The 23,523-nt window shown below is 42.3% G+C and overlaps 1 protein-coding gene across 10 annotated transcripts; it reads right to left on the bottom strand.

Annotated features, from left to right (window-relative positions):
- Positions 1-219: 219 nt before the first annotated feature.
- LOC125727435 (protein shortage in chiasmata 1 ortholog) lies at positions 220-22,265 on the bottom strand. Of its 10 annotated transcripts, none has more exons than XM_049004176.1 (29): positions 21,456-22,141; positions 21,243-21,339; positions 21,035-21,137; positions 20,268-20,358; positions 19,520-19,647; positions 18,190-18,340; positions 17,664-17,763; positions 16,977-17,118; positions 15,159-15,263; positions 13,861-13,990; positions 13,359-13,450; positions 12,503-12,736; positions 12,321-12,350; positions 11,663-11,989; positions 11,316-11,456; positions 10,950-11,120; positions 10,324-10,431; positions 9,768-9,949; positions 9,175-9,247; positions 8,318-8,387; positions 7,635-7,810; positions 7,171-7,276; positions 6,885-6,996; positions 6,217-6,338; positions 5,708-5,801; positions 4,583-4,732; positions 4,170-4,319; positions 1,012-1,597; positions 220-715 (listed from the first exon to the last, which is right to left on the bottom strand). In XM_049004176.1, the coding sequence occupies exons 2-29, from the start codon at positions 21,285-21,287 to the stop codon at positions 630-632; spliced, it is 4,005 nt and encodes a 1,334-aa protein (XP_048860133.1). In that variant the 5' UTR covers positions 21,288-21,339; positions 21,456-22,141; the 3' UTR covers positions 220-629. The 10 variants fall into 10 exon arrangements, 9 of the variants coding, with proteins under 9 accessions (XP_048860133.1, XP_048860151.1, XP_048860122.1 ...); XM_049004194.1 differs by having other exon boundaries at positions 21,035-21,153; positions 21,839-22,141; XM_049004165.1 differs by having other exon boundaries at positions 21,839-22,141.
- Between the last annotated feature and the right edge of the window lie 1,258 nt (positions 22,266-23,523).

Below are 23,523 nucleotides of genomic sequence, written 5' to 3'. Positions count from 1 at the left end.
ACATTTTCTTCCTCTGATCACAATCCCTGCTGCAGCATAACTGTATGTTAATTCATATAAAGTTAACACAGGTTTGAGTAAAAATGGTACTTTTGGAGTCCCGGGCAAAACAATCTCTGATTACCCATTTGTTACCTTCAGCTTAGCTATAAACTGCATGTTCTACTCCATGCCAATATAGCAGGAAGAGATGAACTACTGAGAAACAACACTGACATGCGCGTTTAAGCAGAAGTTTATTCTGAAATGTTGAATACCAAAACATTAGCTGGAAACATGAGGACACTAAGAACTACTGTAGGTCTTGCAGCGGGAATTTTTCCGCAACATGAACACTGCAGTGTCTATAAATTAGTTCTGAAATGTTTATTCCTTTCCAATTGGCGATATTCTCTCACAATGGAATGATGAACACTACAAAGGCACAAGGAAAAATAACTCCAGGGTAGCTTCTTGGGTTCTGCAAAGTAATTTGTCTCCACACTGACTACAGAATTTGTATTTAGCATAAACCACATGCTTGATATTTCCGTACCAAAGGGAAAAGGTCTTTTGCTGAACGTTTATCAAGCAAAAAGCTGGTGCAATATGAGAGGTCAGTAAGAACAGGAACATTGCTACACAGTTCGCTAGGAGAACATGAGCCGTGTTTGTCCATCACCACGACCGGGGATTCTTTCGTAGGTCAGTTTTCTCTTTGCCGCATGCGGTATAACTGATGAAATAGAAGCAAAAGTATAGTAAATAAAATATCCATCCATCTTCTATACCAGTACAGGGCTGCGGGGACATAAAATATTAATATTGGCTTATGATTCACAAACCCCGCTTGCAGAAGATCAAGCGTTTAGGTCGAATACGAAAAGCAGATAAAATTGCAGGCTACAGTTAGATTACATACAGCATCTGAAATAGGTGCTCAGTGCTGCCTTTTATCTGCAGCACCAAATTAAGGTGCCTATTATGGCTCTTAAAGAACAAGCTGTATTTATACTTTAGGTTTCTTGGTACCTTCTGTCACATCTTCCTTTTCCATCCTTTCTGCATTCCTCTTCCCTTCCACCCCCCTGTTGAAACACCCCTTCCAGTGGACAGTGATGTCATTGGTAGTGTTCCCTAGGGAGGTACTGGCCCTCCACTGGGGCCCTGTAGGGCAGGGCAGAAACAGCTCCTGTGAATATTTTGGGAGCAGTGAATTATGGGCTGTTTCAGCGGCCATTCGGAAAGGATCTTCCACAGAGAGACCATGGGGGTGGGGGTCCGTGAAAGGCCAGCTTATCTGCTGAAGCCGGGCTGTGTATTTCATGCGTGATTCCTTAGGTTCCTGTGCCATGCAGGAATCCCTGCTCGTGAGGAAACGGCCGTCGAGGTCTGTAGCCGCTCCTGAGCCACGACCCAAACCAAGTTCAAGTGCCACTGCCTCATCCTTCACACTAAGTGAGCTACTGGCATCGTAGGCTCCAAAATCCGCCGGACAGAGAGGCGAGAGGAGTTCATCTTCCCTTCCAAGGTCCCCTGGACTTAAGAAGAACCGTGATGGAGGATCCGGGGACTGGCACATGATCGCCGGGAAGAACGCTGCAGCCTCGCTGAAAAGCTAAGCAGACACATGATCAACAGAGACACATCTAACATCGCTGTAACACAAGGTTGCAAAAAAGTTTGCAGCAAAGGTGGTACTCAGTACTGTAGGGGCCCTGCCACTTAACATGGGCATCCACCAGTTTATGAACGTTCACTTCATGCCACTTCACCTTCATGAAGGACCTACATTAACATCTAATGAGGCATTTCTCAGAACGTATCCCTGTTGTTAAGCGATGCGTGACTGCATTGATTCTGATTAGTAAAACTATACTGTAAATACTTTATTTCTACTTTATACAGGCTGTGCATTTATCACACCATTCCTGATTTTACTATATGTTAGTTATTTTAGGTTTTCATGTTATTTGGTATGTGATAGATGATTTTTTTTTGGTCTTGAAACACTCAGAAATGTTCCCCTTATAAATTAATGGTAATTGCTGCTTTGCCATTTTGGCTTATAAAAGGTTTCATAGGAACCTTTTACTTTCGAACAGCGGGGGATATCTGTATTGAAGTAAGATGGACACTCAGTATTACATAAGACTGGGTATTCAATATGCAGCAGCAAACCCGAGAGAGACTGCTACCGTAGCCTTGGGAGGTTGATAAACAGGTACATCTTTTGACAGTCAAAATGCACGGTGGTGATGCTAAGCAGAGAAGACATGCAAAACCAACACGATTTTCGCTGTCAGTAGTGATGCTAAACAAAGGACCAAAATGCTCATGTTTCCTTATCCACCTTTTTCTAAGCTTTCATGACGTCTTGCATGAATTATGGGCGCAACCTCCGGCCTTGTCATACCATTGAACCAGATCTGCCGTTTCTGAGCGAAAGTGATAAGAAAATAAATCAATTTGTGGGAATGAAGCCTTTTCAACCCCGAAAGGTGATTATGTTGTCAGAGCTCTGTCTTCAACAGTCAATAGATGGGAGGATGACATGGAAAAAGAGCCCTTGGTCAATAACATCACTTAATTGCTCCCTGTGGGGAACCTCTTTCTGCTTACTCCATCTTGCTCTCCATGGCACACATGTGGAAGAGAGCAAGCTTGGCAGGGAAGGGCAGCCACCTGCAGGGGCACCCATGGATTTGGGGGTTAGGGGCCCAGGGACATGTGATTATTTTGTTGAAGCTGGGGTTGAAACCAACAACCTTCGGGTCATGGGATTAGAGTCCTGGCATAACAGACTGTAGCTGATCACCACCATCTATCTCCCCAGGTTTAATCAGAATAGTGTGAAATACAGTTTTACTGCTGTAGTCAATTTTTAAAGTAATAATTCTCTAAAATTCAATGCTACAGAAGTCCACAGAGGACATGCATTCAGGGCTCAAAATTCATTTCTCATAATGGGAGAGAATTTCCCACTTATATGTAGCAAACGGGGGGGGGGGGGGAATTTTCAATTTTTGGTGGGAATGCAATAAAAAGAGTGCGTTGATTCAATAGCATAAGCTATGGTATTTCCTCTTCCTCGTGACAAATGAGGTTTGCGTGTCTAATTACAACTTTTGTTTTCACGAGATGATGACTTTTGTTATTTTTTCATCTCAAGAAAATAAATTGTGATCTCGAGGAAAAAAAAAAAAACTGCGGCTACATCAAGATCACAAGAAAAATAGGCTGTAATCTTCACACGAGACAGAAAAAGATAATGATGCGTTTCCTCTATGGAGTTCCATACGATGCAGAGTTGAAAAGACAGAAACAAGGCAGTGGGCATGTTAATGGTTCTCCGCTTTAAGTGTTCTTTAACTAATACAGTACATGGAAAGCTGTTATATTTCTCCTTTTGTTGCTGATCCAAAAAATGATTCGATCCATGATGCAATGGAAACCGTGACTTTCGTGATCCATTGCACCCCTGACACACAGCTTCTTCATCGAGTCTGTTGCAACTGAAGGTGACATATTGAAAAATCTTTAAAGCTCTGAGGCGTATCGATATCTCCACAGCAACAAGGATGTATGGGTTTTGTTAAAAGGAGGTGGAAACAGCATTGGTTTCTCATCAGCAGAGTGACATGAACATACAGGGAGTGTCTTCCGTGGGCTCCTCGGGTTTATGTTCTTAAGCCAGTTTCGTCTCGATTCATCATGTTTTGGCAGCCAGTGAAATGTGTACAAAGACAGCTGCAGTCCCTGTTTGTTTTTGGTGCGTGATCAAAGCATTGCTGTTAAAGCCACATAGTAGCTCTGCCACGAATGGCGCAACACATTCCTGAGCTCCATGATGCCATTGCAGGCAAAGCTAAGGACACAGGAAGAATGAAACTCCCCTGAAAAGCAGTATATGTAACACCATACATGTTAGACGCATTTCAGTGGGCCACCATGGGAGGCTAGTTACTTGAAAGCATCATAAGTTGTTGCCGCTGCTTCACTGAAAGTTACACCCTATACTCATTTCCACAGTAGCACCTACAGGACTAAGGTGGATACCTTTGCTGATAAATTTCGAGTTAGTGAAGCAGCAGGTTCGATTGTATATCCATAGTACCCTTTACAGGACCTGAGCCTTTCGGTCTCAAGGCTAGTTTCATTTGAGATGACAGTTAGAGATGCATGGTCACCTTGATCACTTTCTCAGGGACCTCAGGAAGTAATCTCCGGAGATCAGGGAGAGGAGCCGTAAGAAGCCAGTGAAAGCCTGGGGCTCGGGACAGCATCAGCTGGGCAACCAGTGGGGAGATGCTAGGGAAATGTGTCAGCCATTTCTCCTCCTGCGCAGGGTATAGAGCAGCAAGTGCAACACTGATGAATGATAGTTCCCTCTTAGGAACGAGAAAGTGCTTCACCAGGTGGTGTTCGCCATCACGAAAAACGAGAATATTACAGGTAAAGTGATGAAATGGCACACAATAGAAACGCACAGTCCAAATATAGGGTGCAAACACAGTACTTCAAAGCATCATTGCAAAAGAAAAGCACACTGATCTCACATTACGTGCCTCTGCCCATTCATTGTGCAGCGATGTCCTTGTACCTGAGATGGCAGCACCGAGAGCCAGTCTCTGTCTAGCCAGGTGATGGGATCTCTGCTGCAGGTCATCAGGGTATGGCGAGCAATGTCATGCATGCATCTGGCCAGGTCTGCCATTCCAGTCACAAACAGCACCTGTGGACTTACAGGGCCCTAAATGAGCTGCAGAGAGGACCTTTCACCACATTCGTTTCACAATGTATGACAATTAAAGTGCAACATGATTCTGGTGTCCCAACACAGGGCTGTTTTTTATTCAGCACATATATTACTGCTTAATACTGGGATAAACCTAGCAGAGTATTTTAAGAACACACTGTCTTAATGGTTTACTGCCAAAAGTCAAAGGTCACACTATCACTTGTATCCCTGTTAAGACTGCGTTTCAATAATAGCCACTTTCCTGGGATTTTCACACACTAACTACAGTGTTTAGAGTTTACAAAGAATGGTGCAATAAATAAAAAAAGCCAGTCAGTGGCAGTTTTGGGGGCGAAAAAACACATTTTTAATAAAATAAGTTAATGAGGAGGAGGGTCAGATTTGTTAAAGCTAACAGGAAGACAACAAATGAAAAGAAAAAAAAACCAGGTCAGTACTTTAAGGACATGCAGAATGGCTTCTCTGGATGCAGAACTGGTCAACCCCTGAAGAAGGTCTGGAGGCAAAAGTGTGTTCTACTCAGCAGAACATAAGCCTATCTAAAAAAGTGACCACTGACTGTATTCTGAATGTGATTATAATACCTGTAATTTAGAATAAGGGATTATTATACCAGGGGTGGTGCAGTGGTTAGCACTGTTGCCTCACACCTCTGGGACCCGGGTTCGAGTCTCCGCCTGGGTCACATGTGTGTGGAGTTTGCATGTTCTCCCCATGTCATCGTGGGGTTCCCTCCACGTACTCCGGTTTCCCCCCCACAGTCCAAAAACATGCTGAGGCTAATTGGACTTGCTAAATTGCCCGTAGGTGTGAATGTGTGCGTGAATGGTGTGTGTGTGTGTGTGTGCCCTGTGATGGGCTGGACCCCCATCCTGGGTTGTTCCCTGCCTCGTGCCCATTGCCTCCGGAGCCCCTGCGACCCAGTAGGATAAGCGGTTTGGCAAATGGATGGATGGATTATTGTACCTTGACATCCATGTCTTTCATCTTCTCCCCAAACCATGAAAGCTGCAAGTAGATCTGTGGCAGGTTTCTGAAGACCTCACTGGTGCAGTTGTACCTTCCAAAACAATTAAGCCACCAATAAAAGCACGCTGGCTGAGAATGCGCCCCGGTTGAGAATTTTGTTAATTTAATAGTTAAACCAGAAGAAGGATAGTGCTCTTTACTGGATAAAACATGATCCTAATCCTATCCCAGGCAGTTCCGATTTTACCTTGTCACCATATTCAAAACATCCTGCCTAGTTCTAGATCACCAGCAGATACTCAGCAGCTTAACTGTGCAACTGGCATCTATACCATTATAAAACATTTTCACACCAAATGACAAGCTACATTTACAAACAAAAAAACTACGTGTACAATCAGCCAAAGATAAACAACTTTTACTCTACTCAATGAACAAGACAACTGAAACTTAACTGACATGCTTCATGTCGGACGCATGCGTTTTGCATTTCATGGATAACTCACCCAGAGCTAAGCTTCTCGGGGCAGAGCAGGAGGACCCAGCAGTGACTGTACTGCAGAGAGAGGGCTGTCAGTCTCTGTACCACGTTCTCAGTGATCTCATCTATCCTCAGTGCTTCCAGCTCCTGCATTGCAAAGATTGTGCAGTCAGCCTTGGTATCACGTGAAGCCCTTTGCATGCTTACCGCCAGGTGACATGGCCATTTCCCAATCAAAATCTCATCCTACATAATGAACACAGGTTCTGTTGTTATAGACAAGACACTTCTGCGCTACTCCTGTATCACATTATTATATGCATTATTGCAAAAAACTGTGCATCAAAAAAATAAATAAAAATCATAAAAATAATGCATGGCACACCGAGAATATAAACCATAGTTCCACTTTAGATATTTATCACGAATGTTTATACCTGTACATTAAATGCATTTACTTAACAGACACGTCTAACCAAAAGTGGCGCAAGGCGGGGGGGGTTAGCCATCATCCCTGGAGCAGTTGTGGTTAAGGGAGCGACAGTGACATCACTCAACCAACCACTGGAACAGCATCTTCACGTACAGAGCCAGACGCAGCCCTACTATTACTCTACACTGTATCGACCTGTACCTGTTTATCAACCTCCCAAGGCTACACACACAAATCTAGGAATCAGGTGACCCACTCGCCTGCGTGAAAATTGCTGTGCTCTCATCCACTGTGACCACAGAGTGACCATCTTGTCCACCCAGCATCTGAGGAGAGGGCTGGAGGCTCCTCTCCAGCAGGCTCATGCCATACCTGGAACAAGCAAAGAGTTCTACAGATGTGTTTTCAAGGCCAAAATGTAAATATACCTGCATGTTAAAACGCCTCTGTACAATAAGTGGGAGAACAGTAATAAATAATAAATCCTACAAATGTTTAATTTCAGAGTGTTAAGAAACATGAGGAGAGTCACGCTAGGTGACTCACGTAGACTGCAGGATCTGCAGCAGTTCCTTACTGCGACACAGACTGCCTGCTCCCAGTAGTACGAACGCGATCTTCAGCTCCACAGCACAGTCAGCCTGGGTTGGGTCTGCAGGGCTCACGAAGATATGAGGGGGGTGGATCCACATAGACAGACGTACCCGCAGGCACAGACATATTTATACACTCAAATGCATCCACAGGAAGAACGACCATATGGTCACTGATAAAGAAACACTTGGCTTTAAATATCTTAAATGGGCAGATGTAGCGCAAACTTCCTGTGTGAGAAGCTAAATGTTTCATATTGTTTTGTGGGGGTGGTGTGGGGCTTTGTGTCTGTGATGAGACCCTTAACCGTTCGAGGAACGGTTAACCCTGTTTTCTGATCCTTACTTTGTAGACGTACAAGTAAATTTACTGCAAAACAAATAAGTAAAAACGCTTTATTTTTCATGGATACTAACCAACAATTGGAATAATGGTCTGAAAAGTCATGTGACTGATGCCCATCTCCCGGCAGACAGTAGCCCAGGCTGAAGACTCTGAGCTGTTATACTCCACTACAAGGGAGAGGCAGTCCCAAGGAAAGCTGGGACCAATGTGGGAGCTGCTGACCACCGTGCACCAACTCTCCTGCAAACTGAGCCGTAAACACACTCTCACCCGTCATTTTGGATTCAGAAAAATTACTCTGGACTGTCTGAATGGCAAAAACCCAACTGCATAGCCTGCATGAAGGTTGACTACTGTGTCATTCTGACTACTATAGCTGTATGGCTTTAACAACAACACAAGAATCCATCCATCCATTTTCCAAACCGCTTATCCTTCTGGGTCACGGGGGGTCCGGAGCCTATCCCAGAAGCTACGAGCACGAGGCAGGGAACAACCCAGGATGGGGGGCCAGCCCATCACAGGGCACACTCACACACCATTCACTCACACATGCACACCTATGGGCAATTTAATAACTCCAATTAGCAACACAGGAATTGTGAATTCATTAATATCCTGGTGGACCATTTTGCATATATCGTGTGGAGAAGAGTGTTAACATCCTGATTGGTTTATAAAGGAAGACAGTTCAATGATGCTGCAATCAGTGTGGCGATATTGAGAGGTCATAGGTCAGGAGTGGCGTTGTCACCTCTTGCTCACTCTCTGACCATCCAGCTTCCTGTTCCCCTCCTCTGGATAAAGGAATGATGGGGGGACACCTAGAGGCCAGAGAAACATAAAGGAAAGTTGCAGAATTCAGATAAAACATGGAAAATTTTAAGTCCCTACCGGGTCTGGCTGAGGACTACAGTGATGCGTTAATTAAAAGGCATCGTTATTTAAATTTTGAGTTGCCCCATGTAACGAAAATACATAAACGATGCTAGAAGATCAATGAGATTGATGTTTCCTACAGCCTTCATCATGGCGCTTGCTTTTAATCGGTGTTCTAGCTAATGTTACCACGCTTCAGTTTGCACATAATTGTGCTGCTTAGGTTCTAACACAGACTGCACCATGTGAGCACATTTTCAATCGCGTGCCAGTTATGGTTCTGCAACCTTCAGGGCCACCTTCTGCTCCTCTAACTTCAACCAGCAATGTCACTATGGATCTATATGGATTATAATATATACTGTACGAGGGGGGAAAACATCCCCCCCAATATACAGATGTGCTCACAATATCCCACTCAATATATATTACAATTATGGCCTTGCCCCCAGTGTTGTGTCCATGGCTACGGCCTTGCTATGAATGCAAATCCAATACAAATCCCATGACCTCACGTAATCGGAAATGGTAAATGGTGCGTCCACTTTTATAACCTTTCACTTACTTCTTTCTATAAATATGCAGGATTTAGTTCTATGTATCTATCTATTTTCTTGGTTGGTAACATTGTGTGACAACATGACTTCTTTGTAAACAAAAAAAAAATATCCTGATTTTAGCAAACCGGACTTGCAGCTTAATCAGAGGGACCATGTGAATTCAACATTTTACCTGTGATATGACTAAGCGTGTCATAAACCTCAGCCCTTACACAATCTGTGTCCATGGCGAGGATGACAAGAACCTGCAAGAAGCAAACAATATGAAGGACAAAGTAACAAGGAGTTCTTGGAAACACTTAAGACATTCTGCCTGGAACCTTAAATTAGGGGATTATGACACATTTGACCAAGCCTTTCAAGTTTAACTGGGAGTGGCACGGTGGTTCAGTGGGTAGCGCAGTTGCTTCATACCACCGCCTGTGTATGTGTGGAGTTGGCACGTTCTCCTCATGTTACATGGACTTCCCCATAGGTATTCCCCTTTACTCCCACAGTCCAAAGACACGCAGTAAACCAAGAGTCTCTAAATAGACCCAATTCTATGACTCTATGTCTATGGGACTGGTATCCCATCCAATACATCCCTCAACCTTGTGCTGCATGGGACGGACTCTCCTGCAACTATGACCAGGATAAATGGTTGGAAGACAGATGGATTGATGGATGATTTAACTGGGTGGACTGGGCAAATATGATTACACAACTGGGGCAGACGTGGTTGGGTACTTCAGGGAGATACACGCAGTCGGCATGGTGACTGACTTTAGGAGAAGGTGTCTGACTCCTGTTCCTCAGCCACCAGGCCTTCATCTCCTGCTCCAGCTGAGCTGCTTTAGGGTTCGGTTCTCTGCTCCTCCAACTCAGGTACTGCACCACACGCAGTCTGGTCCACAGCGAGTTCAGACAGCCTCCCACATCTGCTGTCCGTGCTTCATCAAGGTAGTCTGTTTGAGGAGGGCCAGACAGGAGAAAGACTGAGGGTTTGGGCAGCTACAGCAATGCTCCACCTGCGTGGATGATAGTCTTCTAATCCGTTTTACTGCTGTTTGTGCTCCTTTTGCCATTTGTTGTTTGCTTTAATGTCCCTTTGTATAAAGAACGTGATCTGAATGGTTCTCATAAAGAGAAAGGTAAGTGACTCAATGCAGAACACAGCTAATACTATTTACAGCAGTAAAAATAGAGTATTGTCTAGATTTTGTAAGAGCACCTCCCTGGTCAGCCTTTGAAGTGCCATGTTGAAATACAGCTCAGTTAGTTTAAAAGTCCCCCCTTTCCTGGGGCTGTCAGGTTAGTCCAACTTCCAATGTACACATACCGACAGCAGCACTGAGGTCACAGGTGAGAAGCAGGTCTCTGGCTGTGACCAACACATGTACCAAGCTCAGTTCTTTGTGTATAGTAATGCCTTTCTCACTGGGCTCTCCTGAAATACACACATACTTTAATGCAATTAAAGATTATTAATGGTGTCACTATCAAAATTTACACAGGGTTCGACAGATTCATCGGATGGTACTGTATGTTCATACTAGGGATAAATATTCTTGCCAAAACAACTATGGCATGTACATATCAGAACAGTAATATCAAGCATTCTCCAGCTGCTAATTCACTAGTGTTATGGAGACCCAAGAGCCAAGCCTAGTGAGAGGATGTGTGAAGGGACACCTATTAAGCTACTGGAGCACCTTACTACTATCACTGTTCCTGCTGGCACATTATAAGTGTAATATACATATGACATGGATAAATGTATGTATCAGCATATACAGTTTGTTTACTGTTCACATCACTAGTAAACTTCAAGTTTACCTTTTTAGTGCACCCAACAAAATTGTATTTGCTGTGATCAAACTGACGTATGTAAGCTAATGTAGGTCTGCAGAGCATAAGGATTATACACAGTAATAGTACCACAGCATCTAACCTCTGACTACTCACCTTGCATCAAGCACGTGCTGAGCTCTTTTTCCTGTTGCCTAAGGAGGAACAGGGTTTGGTCTGAGGACAGGCTATGGAAATCAGTCTGGCTCCCCAAGGCGTAGGAATTGCTGTTTGACAGGCAGGACATTGTCACAGCCCGGAGCTCTTGATACGCCTGTCTCTGGCTCTCTGAACACAAAGAAACAGTCACCTGAGCAGCACTGACTCTCTGTACAGACAGACTCACAGTCCTCTGACCAGTACCGACTCTCTGTACAGTACACAGTCAACCGGCTAGCGCTAACTCTCTGTACAGACTCACAGTCACCCGACCAACACTGACTCTTTGTGCCGTACACAAATCACGCCACAGCAGTCTGTCACCTGATGCCTGCACAGCAATGACGTGACTACTGCCTCTGTCCTTAGCTGCAGTTGCATTGCAAATGTCTTTGGCTCCAGCTCTATCTCTGCCTGAAATTGTGCACACCGGCTTCTGATTGGGCTCTAGCTTCTGTCTGGGAGCTGAAAAAGACCACATTGAACTCTTTAGATAACTGATAATAAGGAGGACAAGCTATGTCTTGTTTTACAAGTTCAAGAAAAACACCCAAAGATTCAGGGATATAGCTGGCTTTCTGCAAATAGGCTTTTCTACTGCCTTTGATTTAAAAATGTCTAATTGTTTACAAAAAGTCACTAAAACTGTTACATTAAAACTGTTGTCTTGCCTGGTTCTGTTGGACGCTCTTGGTTAACAGATTTGTGCCACTGCTGGGACCGGAGTATCATGAAGGTGTGAAGGGGGTCTAGGTCCTTTCGAGGTGTCCAGGCTGCGTTTCTATTAGGAGTCCCCGTTCCACAAGCTCTGGCCAGCTGGGTTGTATTCCTTCTCTCCGAACCCCCCACTGGGCTAGACTCTGTTCTGTGAGCTCTAGGTATGTTAAGTATGTTCAGGCTTTTAGGTCTGACTGTTAGACTGACTTTTGCACTGTCAGTCATGTCATCCAAATCCTTATCCAAGTCTTCCACACCTTTCTTGGGCTGCTTTATATATTCTAAGTGTAAGAGAAGCAAGTCAATAAAGTCATTGATTATTACAAACATTTAAAAACCCCAACCTTAATTACTAGCCGTTATTTAAAGAAGGTCATTTTCTCACCAATTCTTGGACTGCAAGATGTGTTACAGTAATAAAATAGGGTTGCATTCTATAAATGGTATGACGATAAGTTGACCACAGAGTTGACCAAAGATCACGAATAAGACAAAATAAAGTTTATCCGGACAGAAAAGACCCAGCTGTTCTCTACCCTTATGACTAAGCGCACAAATTTTTGTACCATCCGTTGACTGAATGACTGCAAAGTCACATAAACCAGGACCTACCTGACTCATCACTCGATTCTGTTAGAATATCTGTTGATAGGTGAGACAAACATAGTAAAACTTGTCATGATGTGATACTTCTGAAAATGTGTATCAAATGATCCTCGATCAGAATCACGATCAGTTGCTTCTGAGCGTCATATTTAGTGGGTTCATGGCAGCGGTAAGTTTAGTTCACTCACAATCAACCTGTCTGACGGACAACACTGAGAAATCTTCAACTGGGGCAAGCGCAGAGTCTGTGTGGATCTGCTCTACTGGGGGCGTCTTCTCCACACCCAGGTCCGGGTGGAAGTTCAGAATGAGGTGCTCAATTTCGAGGTCTCTGTGCACCTCGATAAACCGCTTGATGTCCATCAGTTTGGCAGCTTCCAGAAGGGGTGGGTAATGCTTCGCACGGTGACACTTCTGTGGTTCTGCCAGATGATAGGTGGATGCGGTCATGTTTGCCACTCCCAGTACATCATCACAATGATGACAAAAAAAAGTGATTCGTGTTTCTCGAGTCAAAGGTCATGTTCTCAGTATTGCGTCGGTGTACGTGCTGGGAAGACAATATTTCTCAACCACAACAGAACTCTTGTAATAAAATATTTAGAAACCCTGCATTGCCTAGATGTACAGAAAATAAATCAAAATTAAAAGCCCCGGAGATTATTTATCTATTATATGTGCATGTTTATATTTATGGTTAACATGAACAGGCATTTCTTATTTGCCTCATTTGAATTCCCATTAAGTAATGAAATTATTGAATATTTTTTATAATTCAATATGTACAATGTTGGAAGGGGAAAAGCTGATCGAGAGGATGATCCACTTGTCCCTGGGTTGCTTGCATTAAACATAGTTGGGTTTTGTTTGCACTCTTTTCCAATAATCCTCCACAGACTGCAATTACCATCTGAGCCTATAACTGCTAACAGATGCTTGATAGATTGGCTAATACAATAGGTAGCATGAATCGCCCAGCACCGGTTTCACTCCGGGCTGTGGGTCATCCATTGTGCCTCATGGAGGACCTCTGAAGGCCCTTACCTGCCAGCAGCAGGTCCAGGACGGAATGGTGGTGTTTCTCTGCTTTCCATATTCCCTCCATTGCAGCTCTGCCACCATCATGCAGAAGGTCACTGCCAGCCCAGCACATCACAACAGTAACCAAAAAAATGTCAGACAATGGAGAACGCAGCGGAACGCAATTAAGATATAATCATCCATCCATCATCCAACTGCGCATCCTGCTCAGTGAGTCATCGGGGGGTCTGAAGACTATCCCACGTAGAACCGGGCACAAAGCAAGGTAGCACCCTGCACAGAATGCCAGTCCATGACCATTATACTCAAACCTACACTAACTGGTAAAAAGACATCCACATACTGGTCAACCTCAGGATCCAAATACACTCACATTGGTATAAATTAAGGACGTTTTTGCAAAACACGGTTTGGAACCTATCATACTGATCAGTCGTTGCTTTGATTATTGGCCTCAGCACTTCTCACTGAGTGTGAAGCAGAACAGCATCTCTCATTGACTCACAGACAATCTTCTGGTGACAGTGTCTCCTTCTGAAGCTGGAGGCAGCTGGTCCTGGGCTGGGGGAGGCAGGGTGGGCATGGGGGTCTGAGGGGAACATCCAGTTCCAGGTTGGGCAGGAGGATGAGACAGACTGAAATGAAAGAATGAAGAGCAACACAACCCACTTACTGGGAGACAAGCTGCTTACTTTTTCCATTGCTATCATGAGCCTGGCTGTGTTTTCTACCATAGAGTACCAACTGCAGACCCGCACAGCAGGGAGAACATGAAAGCACCACATGAACAGAACACAGGCAGGATTCCAATCCCCAAAGATGGTGATGCGAGGTAACAGTGCCACTCACTTAGTCATCAGGCCACCCCAGCAGCAGAACAAATTTGTTAAAAATTGATATATCAAATTAAACCTAATCTTGCCATTTCACCATCGGGTGGCATGATACTTCTGACTTAATCAGTGAAACACAAGAAAAATAATTCCCCCATTCATTATCTACAGTCTGCTTGGTTAGCAAATAAATATAATGGATCACATTGTATTTAGTATGCTTTGAAGTCCAATTCAAAAGGAAATAATCCCACTGGTTCAATTAATCCAGGAACCCCCACATCTTTGACTGAGACACATAACAAACTCTACTGCTTAGTCGTAAGCCTTTTCCACACGTGAACTCTGGACGTTATCCAGAGAATCAGGTCTGGACATATTCTAGAATTTCCCTTCCACATATGCGGCACACAACCAGAGACTGTCAGTGTCAGATGCATTCACACCTACTAGAAATACTCCAAAATGGGTGCTTGGGTAGAGCATGCAGGAAGCAGCGCATGACGCAAAAAGGATGCTGCGGAAATCAGTGCTTTGCTTACAGCATTACTAACAGTTCCCAAAATCTCAAAAAAGTTCTTGCCGTCTCTCCAGTTAGCCATGTTCGTTGGGGGTCATCCTATAAATGGCCCTTCTTCTACAGCTTCAAATGTTTATATTCTTCTGTTTTCATACCAGTCGCATGATAGAAACGTCATCAACACACCTAATCGCTCGTGGTGAATTTCCTGCAGTTCTCCCTGCCACATTCACACGTGGGGATCAGTCGAAGATAACTCAAAGTTCGTACCATGGAGCTCACAGGGTAAAGTCCGTTTATTGTCCGGTACGACTGATTTAGACAATTGCATTCACACACACAGCTCCTCCAGGCTAGAAAAGTTCAGGAGGGCAGCGCAGTTCTGAAAGCGACTAATTACTCATACATTTATCAACTCAGGGAATGGCTATAAAAAATCCCAACGGGTACCTGGAGGAGAAGAAAGAACTGGTGATTCCACTGCCAAATCACGGCTGGTTAGTTCACTAGGCATGTCATACAACTCTACCCTCATTTGGACACTTGCAGCTGTATCTGGAATGAGGAGAAGAAGAAAGGTCAGATTATTCTAAATGCAATGCATACGCAATTAACATCATGCCTCTATAATTGTACATAATCTCATGGCACAACCATTTGCTTGGGGTCATGCCAATTCACTCGCTTTCGCACAAAATTGCCCCGTTGAGGTGACGGGGCCTATGGCAAAGTCAAAATTAAAAATGTTATTACAAATTTTGGTGTCACTATAAAACAAGTAGAGACTCATTATGCAGGGATACACCCTGGTTGTGAATTCAGATCTTTGCAGGATAGAGGTATGCACTCACACACACACCCACGCACACTTTGGGCATTTTATAGATGCCAATCAGAGTAACTGCATGTCTTTGCACTATGGGAGGGATCAAGAATAGCTGCGAAAAAAACCTGCACACTGAATGCAAGAGAACATGCAAACTCGACATATTAATAACAGGTGGTGTTCAAACTCTCGTCCCTGGAAGTGAAGCCACAGTATAACTTCTGCAAAATGATCTCTGCAACAACCAGAAGCCCACAGAATCCATCTGTTTAATTTTTCATCATTATTATTATTACCTGTGTACATTCAGATTAAAATATGATTATTACCATATGTTTTCCCAAAGCATGCATTTAATCTGAACCAGGCACAGAGTACTCAACCAGCTGAGTATTCTGTGACATTGACTCTTTTCTACTATATTGGTTGGTTGATACAAAAACTTGATCTCGATTTGAACTTTCTGGAACTTTCCACCTCTGTTTTTAACGGGTTATTTTTGTGAATAACTTCCCCAACACTGGATATAAACATCCACACATAAAAAAGCTATAATATATCATCTATGGAGCTTTTAGTTCAGATTTATTTTAGATAAGAAAATCTAAACATTAATTCAGAAGTCCACAATTCCTGGAAACTGCTTATAAATCATTATATACGTACATATATTCCCAAAGTTCAAAAAGCTTTTCAGTTATTTCAAACATTTACAAAATCACAACATGAATAAATAAATAAAGTCCAACAGAAAATGAGGCCACAGCATTGTTACCGTGGGGTAAGAACCACCCAATAACTATGGGTTCAAAGAAAATAACTACAAGTCATCTTTTGCCATTAACTTAATGACAGAGCAGTTTGCAGATGACCATTCTGCAAAACACTGCCACTAGAATCACGTCATTTATCAATGAACAAAATTGCTGAAATTGTGCTTGAAAGTATATACTGGGTAAGTGGTTACGGAAAATAAATAAATGGATATATGTCAAGGGCCGGGGATCTCGATGCCGAGTAAACGGAAAGTCAAGATGAGGCACAAGAACCGTGGTCGGGGACGTAAGCAATTGTCAAGAAGCCAGAGAATCTATCCTGAACATGAAGGTGAAGGAAGGTACATGTGCAGATGAGGGAGACACACTCGTACCAAGAAAGAGGGTGGAACACATACTCCCTGGGCAGGGGATCAGGAGGAACACACATGCAAAGTCGCACTCAGGAACCCGGGGGGAAAGCAGTGCTGAGTAACGCTCGGTAACTAGCCATTCATCAGCAACTCCTCACAACGAGGAAAAAGAGATGGAGGAATTAGACAAAACCAGACCAGAATACAACACAGCTGTTAGTACTCGGGTGAGAGAGACTGGATGAGGTGATCGGGATCCACCCTCACAGGATGATGGATGGATGGATGGATGGATGGAAAAGGGGCCCCTCACCCATTCTGAGGTACTCCAGACTGGTACTGCTCTCCAGTACAATTTCTGGGACAACAGAAGTTATGTTCTTGAGGGTGCTGTACAGAGAAAGGCGAGCTGGGCTTTGGACGTGGAACTCAAGCACCACATCAAGCAGGAGACCCTGGAACAAAGGATACTCCTGGTAAACAATCAGGGCACCAGTGCACTTGAAATGGCCCTAGAATACACCCTCGAAAATACTGGAGTGTTTTCCAATTCAACACATTTTCAACTCTAGCGATTTCTACCAAAAAGTGGCATTAAGTATTATTTTTCCTCGTAGCCGGGTAATACAGCGCAAAAAGAGGTGATTTTGGCAAGTATAAAGTCAGCAAAATCCCATTACTAATATATTTTCAAAAATACTTGAGAAACCACTTAGATACCTTTGAAAATACAGAAATCCTTCAAAACATAAGGATCCTTAAAAAGAAAACTTAAAAAAAAAAAACTTTTAAAAACAGTTAATACATTTTGGGATCTCTTAAAACAGACAGTAAACAAAAACAGTTTAGCTAAATGAAAATGACTAATCTTCGAATTCTGCACATAATATACTATATCTGCTAAATTTTACCCTTAGTGCCCAATGATAGCACGTGCTGGAGCAACACGCCTTTAATCAGTGCCAATGCCACTTCCTGTCCAAAGTACACATAGCTGTACCTCTTTGTCTGCCAGAGACTCTGTGAGAAACTGCTCCTTTACATTGGCTTTCCCAGTATTGGCACCTGCTGCTACAGTGTCCTCCCACGGTACACAGTCCCTGCACAGAAGATTTTCCAGAGTAAAGCAAGAATTAGCGATGTCTGCAGAGCAAGGCTATTCAGTTTCCACCAGTAAATTGTATGAATTTCACTGATATAGATTTAATAGCTAACACAGCCAATTTTGACTGAGGTATGTCTAAACTATTTATGTAGCTGTCAAAAATGAAGATCATCTGTAATTTCATATTAGACAGAATGTGTATGTTCCTGTGATTCGTATTTCGTGGCATTAATGGCTATTTTACATAGTACAAACCGAAAGTCGTTCAAGAGACTTTAAAAGCTACAGGACAGTTATAACACTGCAGTTTACAAAAACCCATGGAGTACATGATTTATACGTTTCAGGAGACGTATAACAGTGACGCTAGTTACTTCCTATGCAGGTCTGAAAATTAATGATGATAGTCAGGGCTATGTACCTCAGAATGCAGGGCTCTGAAACAGCCATGAGCGTTAGCAAAGGGTCTGACACAGTTAGGGTTTTCAGTCTGGTCAAAAGAATGTCCAACGATGGAAGCTTCTGGAATTTTGGTAGGAAATCAACACAGAACACCTCCTCCAAGCAGAGATCTGGCCAGGACACAGAGTTCTTAATATAAGATACCATTCATTGATATATCTACAGAGCAAACCTATGTTAATTTTAAAGACAAAGTATAAAACTACAAGCTAGTGCTACAGTATTCACCATCTATTTGAGACTGGACCAAATCTAGACATTCTGTCGGCACAATGAGAAAACCTATTGAAGAGCGAAGGCTTGTATTCTTGGGAAATGCAAATACCATGCAAGGCAAATCAGCTTTAAAGGGACATGCAAAGATAAATTTTGTTACTGTTTTCGGCTCACTGCACATTTCTTTACGCTGGTAAGTTGCAGGACAAAGATAACCAGGCAAAATAAGATCTTTAAATGCTTGCCATTCGATTATGTCATTTACTTGCCAGTGCTCAAGTCTGAAATATTTCATTTTACTGGTGCCAAATTAAAAAAATCATGCTCAAAGCTAGCTAACAATCTTTTTTAATTGCTTATGGTCCAGTGAATGTGCAAAAATTTTGGAAACTGCCCCCAGTAATCAAAACCAGCCAATACAACCCCTGGACCCCCTTAAATGGATGGAAACCTCAACCCCCCCCCCCCCCCCCCCCATGGTCAACCCAAAGTCATACCCTTGTATGCATGTACAGTACTGTGTAAAAGCCCTAGGGAGTCAAAAGAAGGGATGTTCAAATGATCTCCATGTAGGTGTGAAACTTTTTGTTATGCGTGCTAAAATATATTAGCTTAACTATTTCATAACCTCCTAAAGTCACCCCAGTATTTGCAGCAACATTCCAATACACCCATGTATTTTTTGACTTGACCACTAGCACATCTCATATGGTTCTTCTAGCCAGCCCATGAGATACCAGTAACCTTTTGGAGAACAGCAGAAATTACTCTTTTTTTTATTGTATTACTCTTAACATGCATATATTCTGGTGTTAAGCACGATTTTTGTTCTGCGTAAATACTGTATTTACTACCCAGATAAATAGCTTTAAACAATTCCCAGACCTTTGCACAGAACTTTATTTTGCAAAAAAATACCACAGTATAGTTCCCTCATAATATCTGTCCATGTCGTTAAGCACTGCTATGTGCTGCACATATGATTATCTGTATCTCATTATATGTGTGTTAGATTCCCAAGTGTGCGCGGCTGTGCATGCTTAAGTGTGAGAGAATGTCGTTTATGGACTCACTCTCATGTTGTCTTATCAGCTGTTGTTCTATTGCACCTATGCTGAAAGTCTCACACCAGGATGGGTGGTTCACACCAGTCTGAGAAGTCAGACGTGCCACCCCTCCTCGAGTCGAGGAGAAACTTATCCTGAAGGAAAGCACGAGTTACGCCAGGTTATAAAAGGTAAAGGACGGAATGGGTTTGTTGCGGTTTCATGTTTAGAAATGTCACCTAACCACCTGAAACAGGTTCAAATCTTTGAAGTAAAACAGAAATCTCAGTTTACTAATAAAAGGGAACATTATTGCAAATGTAGCAAGGAATCTATTGATAACTGAAAAACCTTCCATTTTCTTATTATTTATTATTAAAAAACTAGACCCTCGGACAGGATGCCCATTCAGGGCCCATCCGCACACAACATGGGCAACTTAGCAGTAGGAATTAACCTAAGATTATTAGCCATGCAAACTCAATACAGACAGAGGAGCTGTGATTTTAGTTCACTGAGTCAACTACAACTGAAAATCTTCCTGCATATGTTCTGCTTCCACAGATTTCCAGTATAAGTCTGACAACAAGGATGCAAATAGATTTTGGGCAGTTCCTTGAACAACAGTTGGTTATCTGATCATATCACTTTTGTATAGAATTAAATGGGAATAAAATGCTCATCTGTTCCCGCTCTGTCTCTCCTATTGCTCTGAAATTCCACACAGTAATATATAAAGTACGTAAACGACAAATAAAATACAAAGAGAACATACTTTTCTGGAATGTCTACCACTTCTCTACTTGTGCACAAATCATCCAGCACAGATCCACCAACTGATAGCCTACAAGAGGACATTACTTTTGCTGTGGAAACAAAGCAGGTTATACAGCATTATGATAAACAATATCCCAGTGACAGTACTGCTCACCTGTGGCTTTGACACGTTATATTGTTTTTATATGAATTTACAGGAGTCAATACAGTTACATTTAATCAATCTGATGGTTGTATTGTCTCTCTCTTTGAAAAGAAAACAAGGATATGCAAGAAAACAAATTCCTATGCAGCTGTATCATACTGTCCTTTTTTACTTTTCCACAGTATTTTTTAACAAAAGATACACCTGTGATATATGAAATAAAAAAAATGAATGCTGTATGACTGAAGAAAGTTCAAAAATCAAAAAACGTGTATGAAATGGACAGACTCAGTTTTTACTCAATCAGCAAAAAACATAAAGTAACTGGATATAATACAAAAAAAATAACAGGAATCATATTTTAAAATAAGACTGGGTAATTGAGAAATGGGGACTCAAACCCCACAGAATTACCAGTAGGTCACCAACCTGTAGCCTGTACTACGAAGCGGGGTTACTGACAAGTTACCCCGACAAGCCAGTCCCCCCTTTTTCATAGTATAGGACACAGGTTCGTTTCATGGGGGGGGGGGAACCCTTTTGCGTGTTAAACCTTATTACTGAGAGCAAATAACGTATTATAATTATTATTGTTACTATTGTTGTTTCAAACATTCTACCTCTGGTCCATGGCTCCCGAAAAGCAAGATCAGGAAGTTCTCTCGTTCGCTCTGGCAACGGGAGGGCCAGCAAGCTCATAGTCATCTTGCATCTTGCGGAAGCCTGCGTTGGAGGGAAGCTGAGTGGTTTATGTTTCTGATCGTCTGTTAGGGCATTACAGACATAGAAAAAAAGGCAATGCTGTATGAAATTATCCGAAGCACTTACCTCAAATGCATAATCTATAGACTTGTATCTGATAGCAGAGAACATTTTCCTTCTAGACTGTATTGGACACGTAATTTCTCTATCAGACTTGTAATTACTGAAATAATACACAGAAACAGAGACATACAGACAGACATCGATATACAGATAAAATTAGCGGAGACTAACTGCTCAGCTAAAAGGTCACCAATTTTCACACGAGACGTATCATACCATGTCCTGTTTCCTTTTATTATTAATCTTACACCACTCTGAAAAAAAATAAAACATACCCAACTGGTCCCATCGACGTAAAAAAAATATTTTATTTGGTTAGTTAGCTAAGTCGCCTAAGTTAGTGCTGTTGAGACTAGGAAACTATTACATAAACAGTTATGTACTAAGTACTATTAGAGCTAAAAACAACAGACGAATGCTTACAAATTCCCTTGAATGTTATCTGTATTTCGTTAAATGATGGTAATTGGATACTTGATTTAAAAAAAATACAGCTAATTTATTAGTCAATTATTTTGTGAACATCTTAAAGAAAGTGGCGTTCGACTAAAGGATAACACTCGATGGGACTGATGGTTTAATTAAAAAATTAAAAAGACCTAAATTCCTTCGTAACGCTCCTCCAAACCTTCCGATCCGTTTACCGCCATGAACTATACGCCTCTGAAACTGTGAAGATTTTATCTGTGCCGATAAAGAGCGAGTGACAAACTCAGAAGACACCTCTGGTTGCATCGCGTGGCATTACAGATATTTACACCACTTTTAATATTGTACTACTTATCTTAGGAAAGAGACGCGAGCTAGCTAGGATCACCCAGGGCCTGCCCTGTACGGAGTGCTGAAGAGTGTCACGGGAGGGAAGTAAATAACACCAGGACTCCACAATGCGGGATCCCATGCATCATATTGCATCACCTACAGTACCTGCCACATCAAGTATCACCGTGTTTTCTGCAAACCCGCTGGTGCAAACAGCTCAGGAAAGAGGACTGCCCAAAGGAGGTTCGAAATGTGGTAAATGCACATGCAATCTATGCGTGCTACAGTCTACTTAAGGAAAATATCTCTATCCCGTGCTGCAATCCATATGCTAACTCACAGAATTTAAACGATAAGCAGGGCAGTAGTTACTATCCTGCATCATAAACCCAGGCTTGTAATTTATAGTCATAAATACTATATGTCATAGACTGCTGCAGTAATATGTAAAGTCAAAATATTTTTTAGCAAATGTTTTAAAGAATATGGAAATATTATTATTGTTATTATTATTATCATTATTATTGTTGTTATTGTCGTTATTATTAATAATAATGATAATAATAATAATAATAATAAATGAATTCTAATAATGTCCTGAAAACTATATCCTTAGGGATCAATTACTGTAGCGGTCTAATTTGGTATTTCTATTCATTTAAGGTGACTGAATTTTTTTTTTCAGTTGCATATGATGCATGCCGGTAAACCACCGGAGAGGCAATGGGGTCAGGCCTGTTGGGGATCAGTGCTGGTGTCCCAGAGTGAGGCTGCCCATCCGGGTAGGCACATGGAACGTCTTGTCTCTCCAGCATGATGACCATCTTCCTCTGCTGTCGGAGGAGCTTCATGAACTCCGCATTTTTACAACACTCTCTGAGGTACACAAACCAGGGAGTGGCCAGATCTCTGTAGGTGGGTATACCTATTATTGGTCTGGACACTCTGATGACTGCCATACTCTGGGAGTAGCTGTTGCTGTAGCGGATTGGCTCCTCCCAATTACTAACTTGCACCTTTGCTTGTCACTGGGATTGTACCCTCAAGAGTCTGCCAATTATACCTTAGCTGTAGTTTAAGGAACTCCTCAGGTTTATAAACACTACTGATTATAACAGGGCTTTTACCTGGAATTTCAAATTGCCTCAGTCCACTAGTGATTAGAGACTAAATGGCTTAGATATTACAAAAGTCCTTGCTGTTTTATATATTTCTATATTTTATATATTTTTATATTCTTAAACTGCATACTGTCAAATATTCTATGACGGTTTAAGATCAGCATGCTGGAGGCACTTAAAGACTGATCACAAACCATGGGCTGAAGTCAATCTATTTGCTTATAGATACAATGATTTTTTTGTTGCAAATCTCCATTCTTGTCATTGCAATTCATTTAGGCCTATTACATTAACACATCATTGTTATGCTGTCCTAAATACATTTTATTCTGTTCCAGTCAAAAACAAGATCGTAAGCAGGAAGCATAGACACATCTAGCCAGCAGGATAAATGGGGTGGA

The sequence above is a fragment of the Brienomyrus brachyistius genome, chromosome 2 (genome assembly GCF_023856365.1).
Source record: "Brienomyrus brachyistius isolate T26 chromosome 2, BBRACH_0.4, whole genome shotgun sequence".
Classification (NCBI taxonomy): domain Eukaryota; kingdom Metazoa; phylum Chordata; class Actinopteri; order Osteoglossiformes; family Mormyridae; genus Brienomyrus; species Brienomyrus brachyistius.
Note: the sequence above shows the minus strand (reverse complement) of the source record. Positions and strands in the feature narration are given on the sequence as shown.

Bases quoted from the DNA above. Each gene is read 5' to 3' on its own strand.
- LOC125727435 (XM_049004148.1), bottom strand. From the start codon at position 21,974: ATGCAACCAGAGGTGTCTTCTGAGTTTGTCACTCGCTCTTTATCGGCA. The intron at 17,119-17,663 runs GTACAGCTATGT...CCTTTGTTCCAG, and splicing joins AGTCTCTGGCAGACAAAGAG to GGTCTCCTGCTTGATGTGGT. The intron at 9,248-9,767 runs GTCAGTCACCAT...TGCTTCTTGCAG, and splicing joins GTCAGACACCTTCTCCTAAA to GTTCTTGTCATCCTCGCCAT.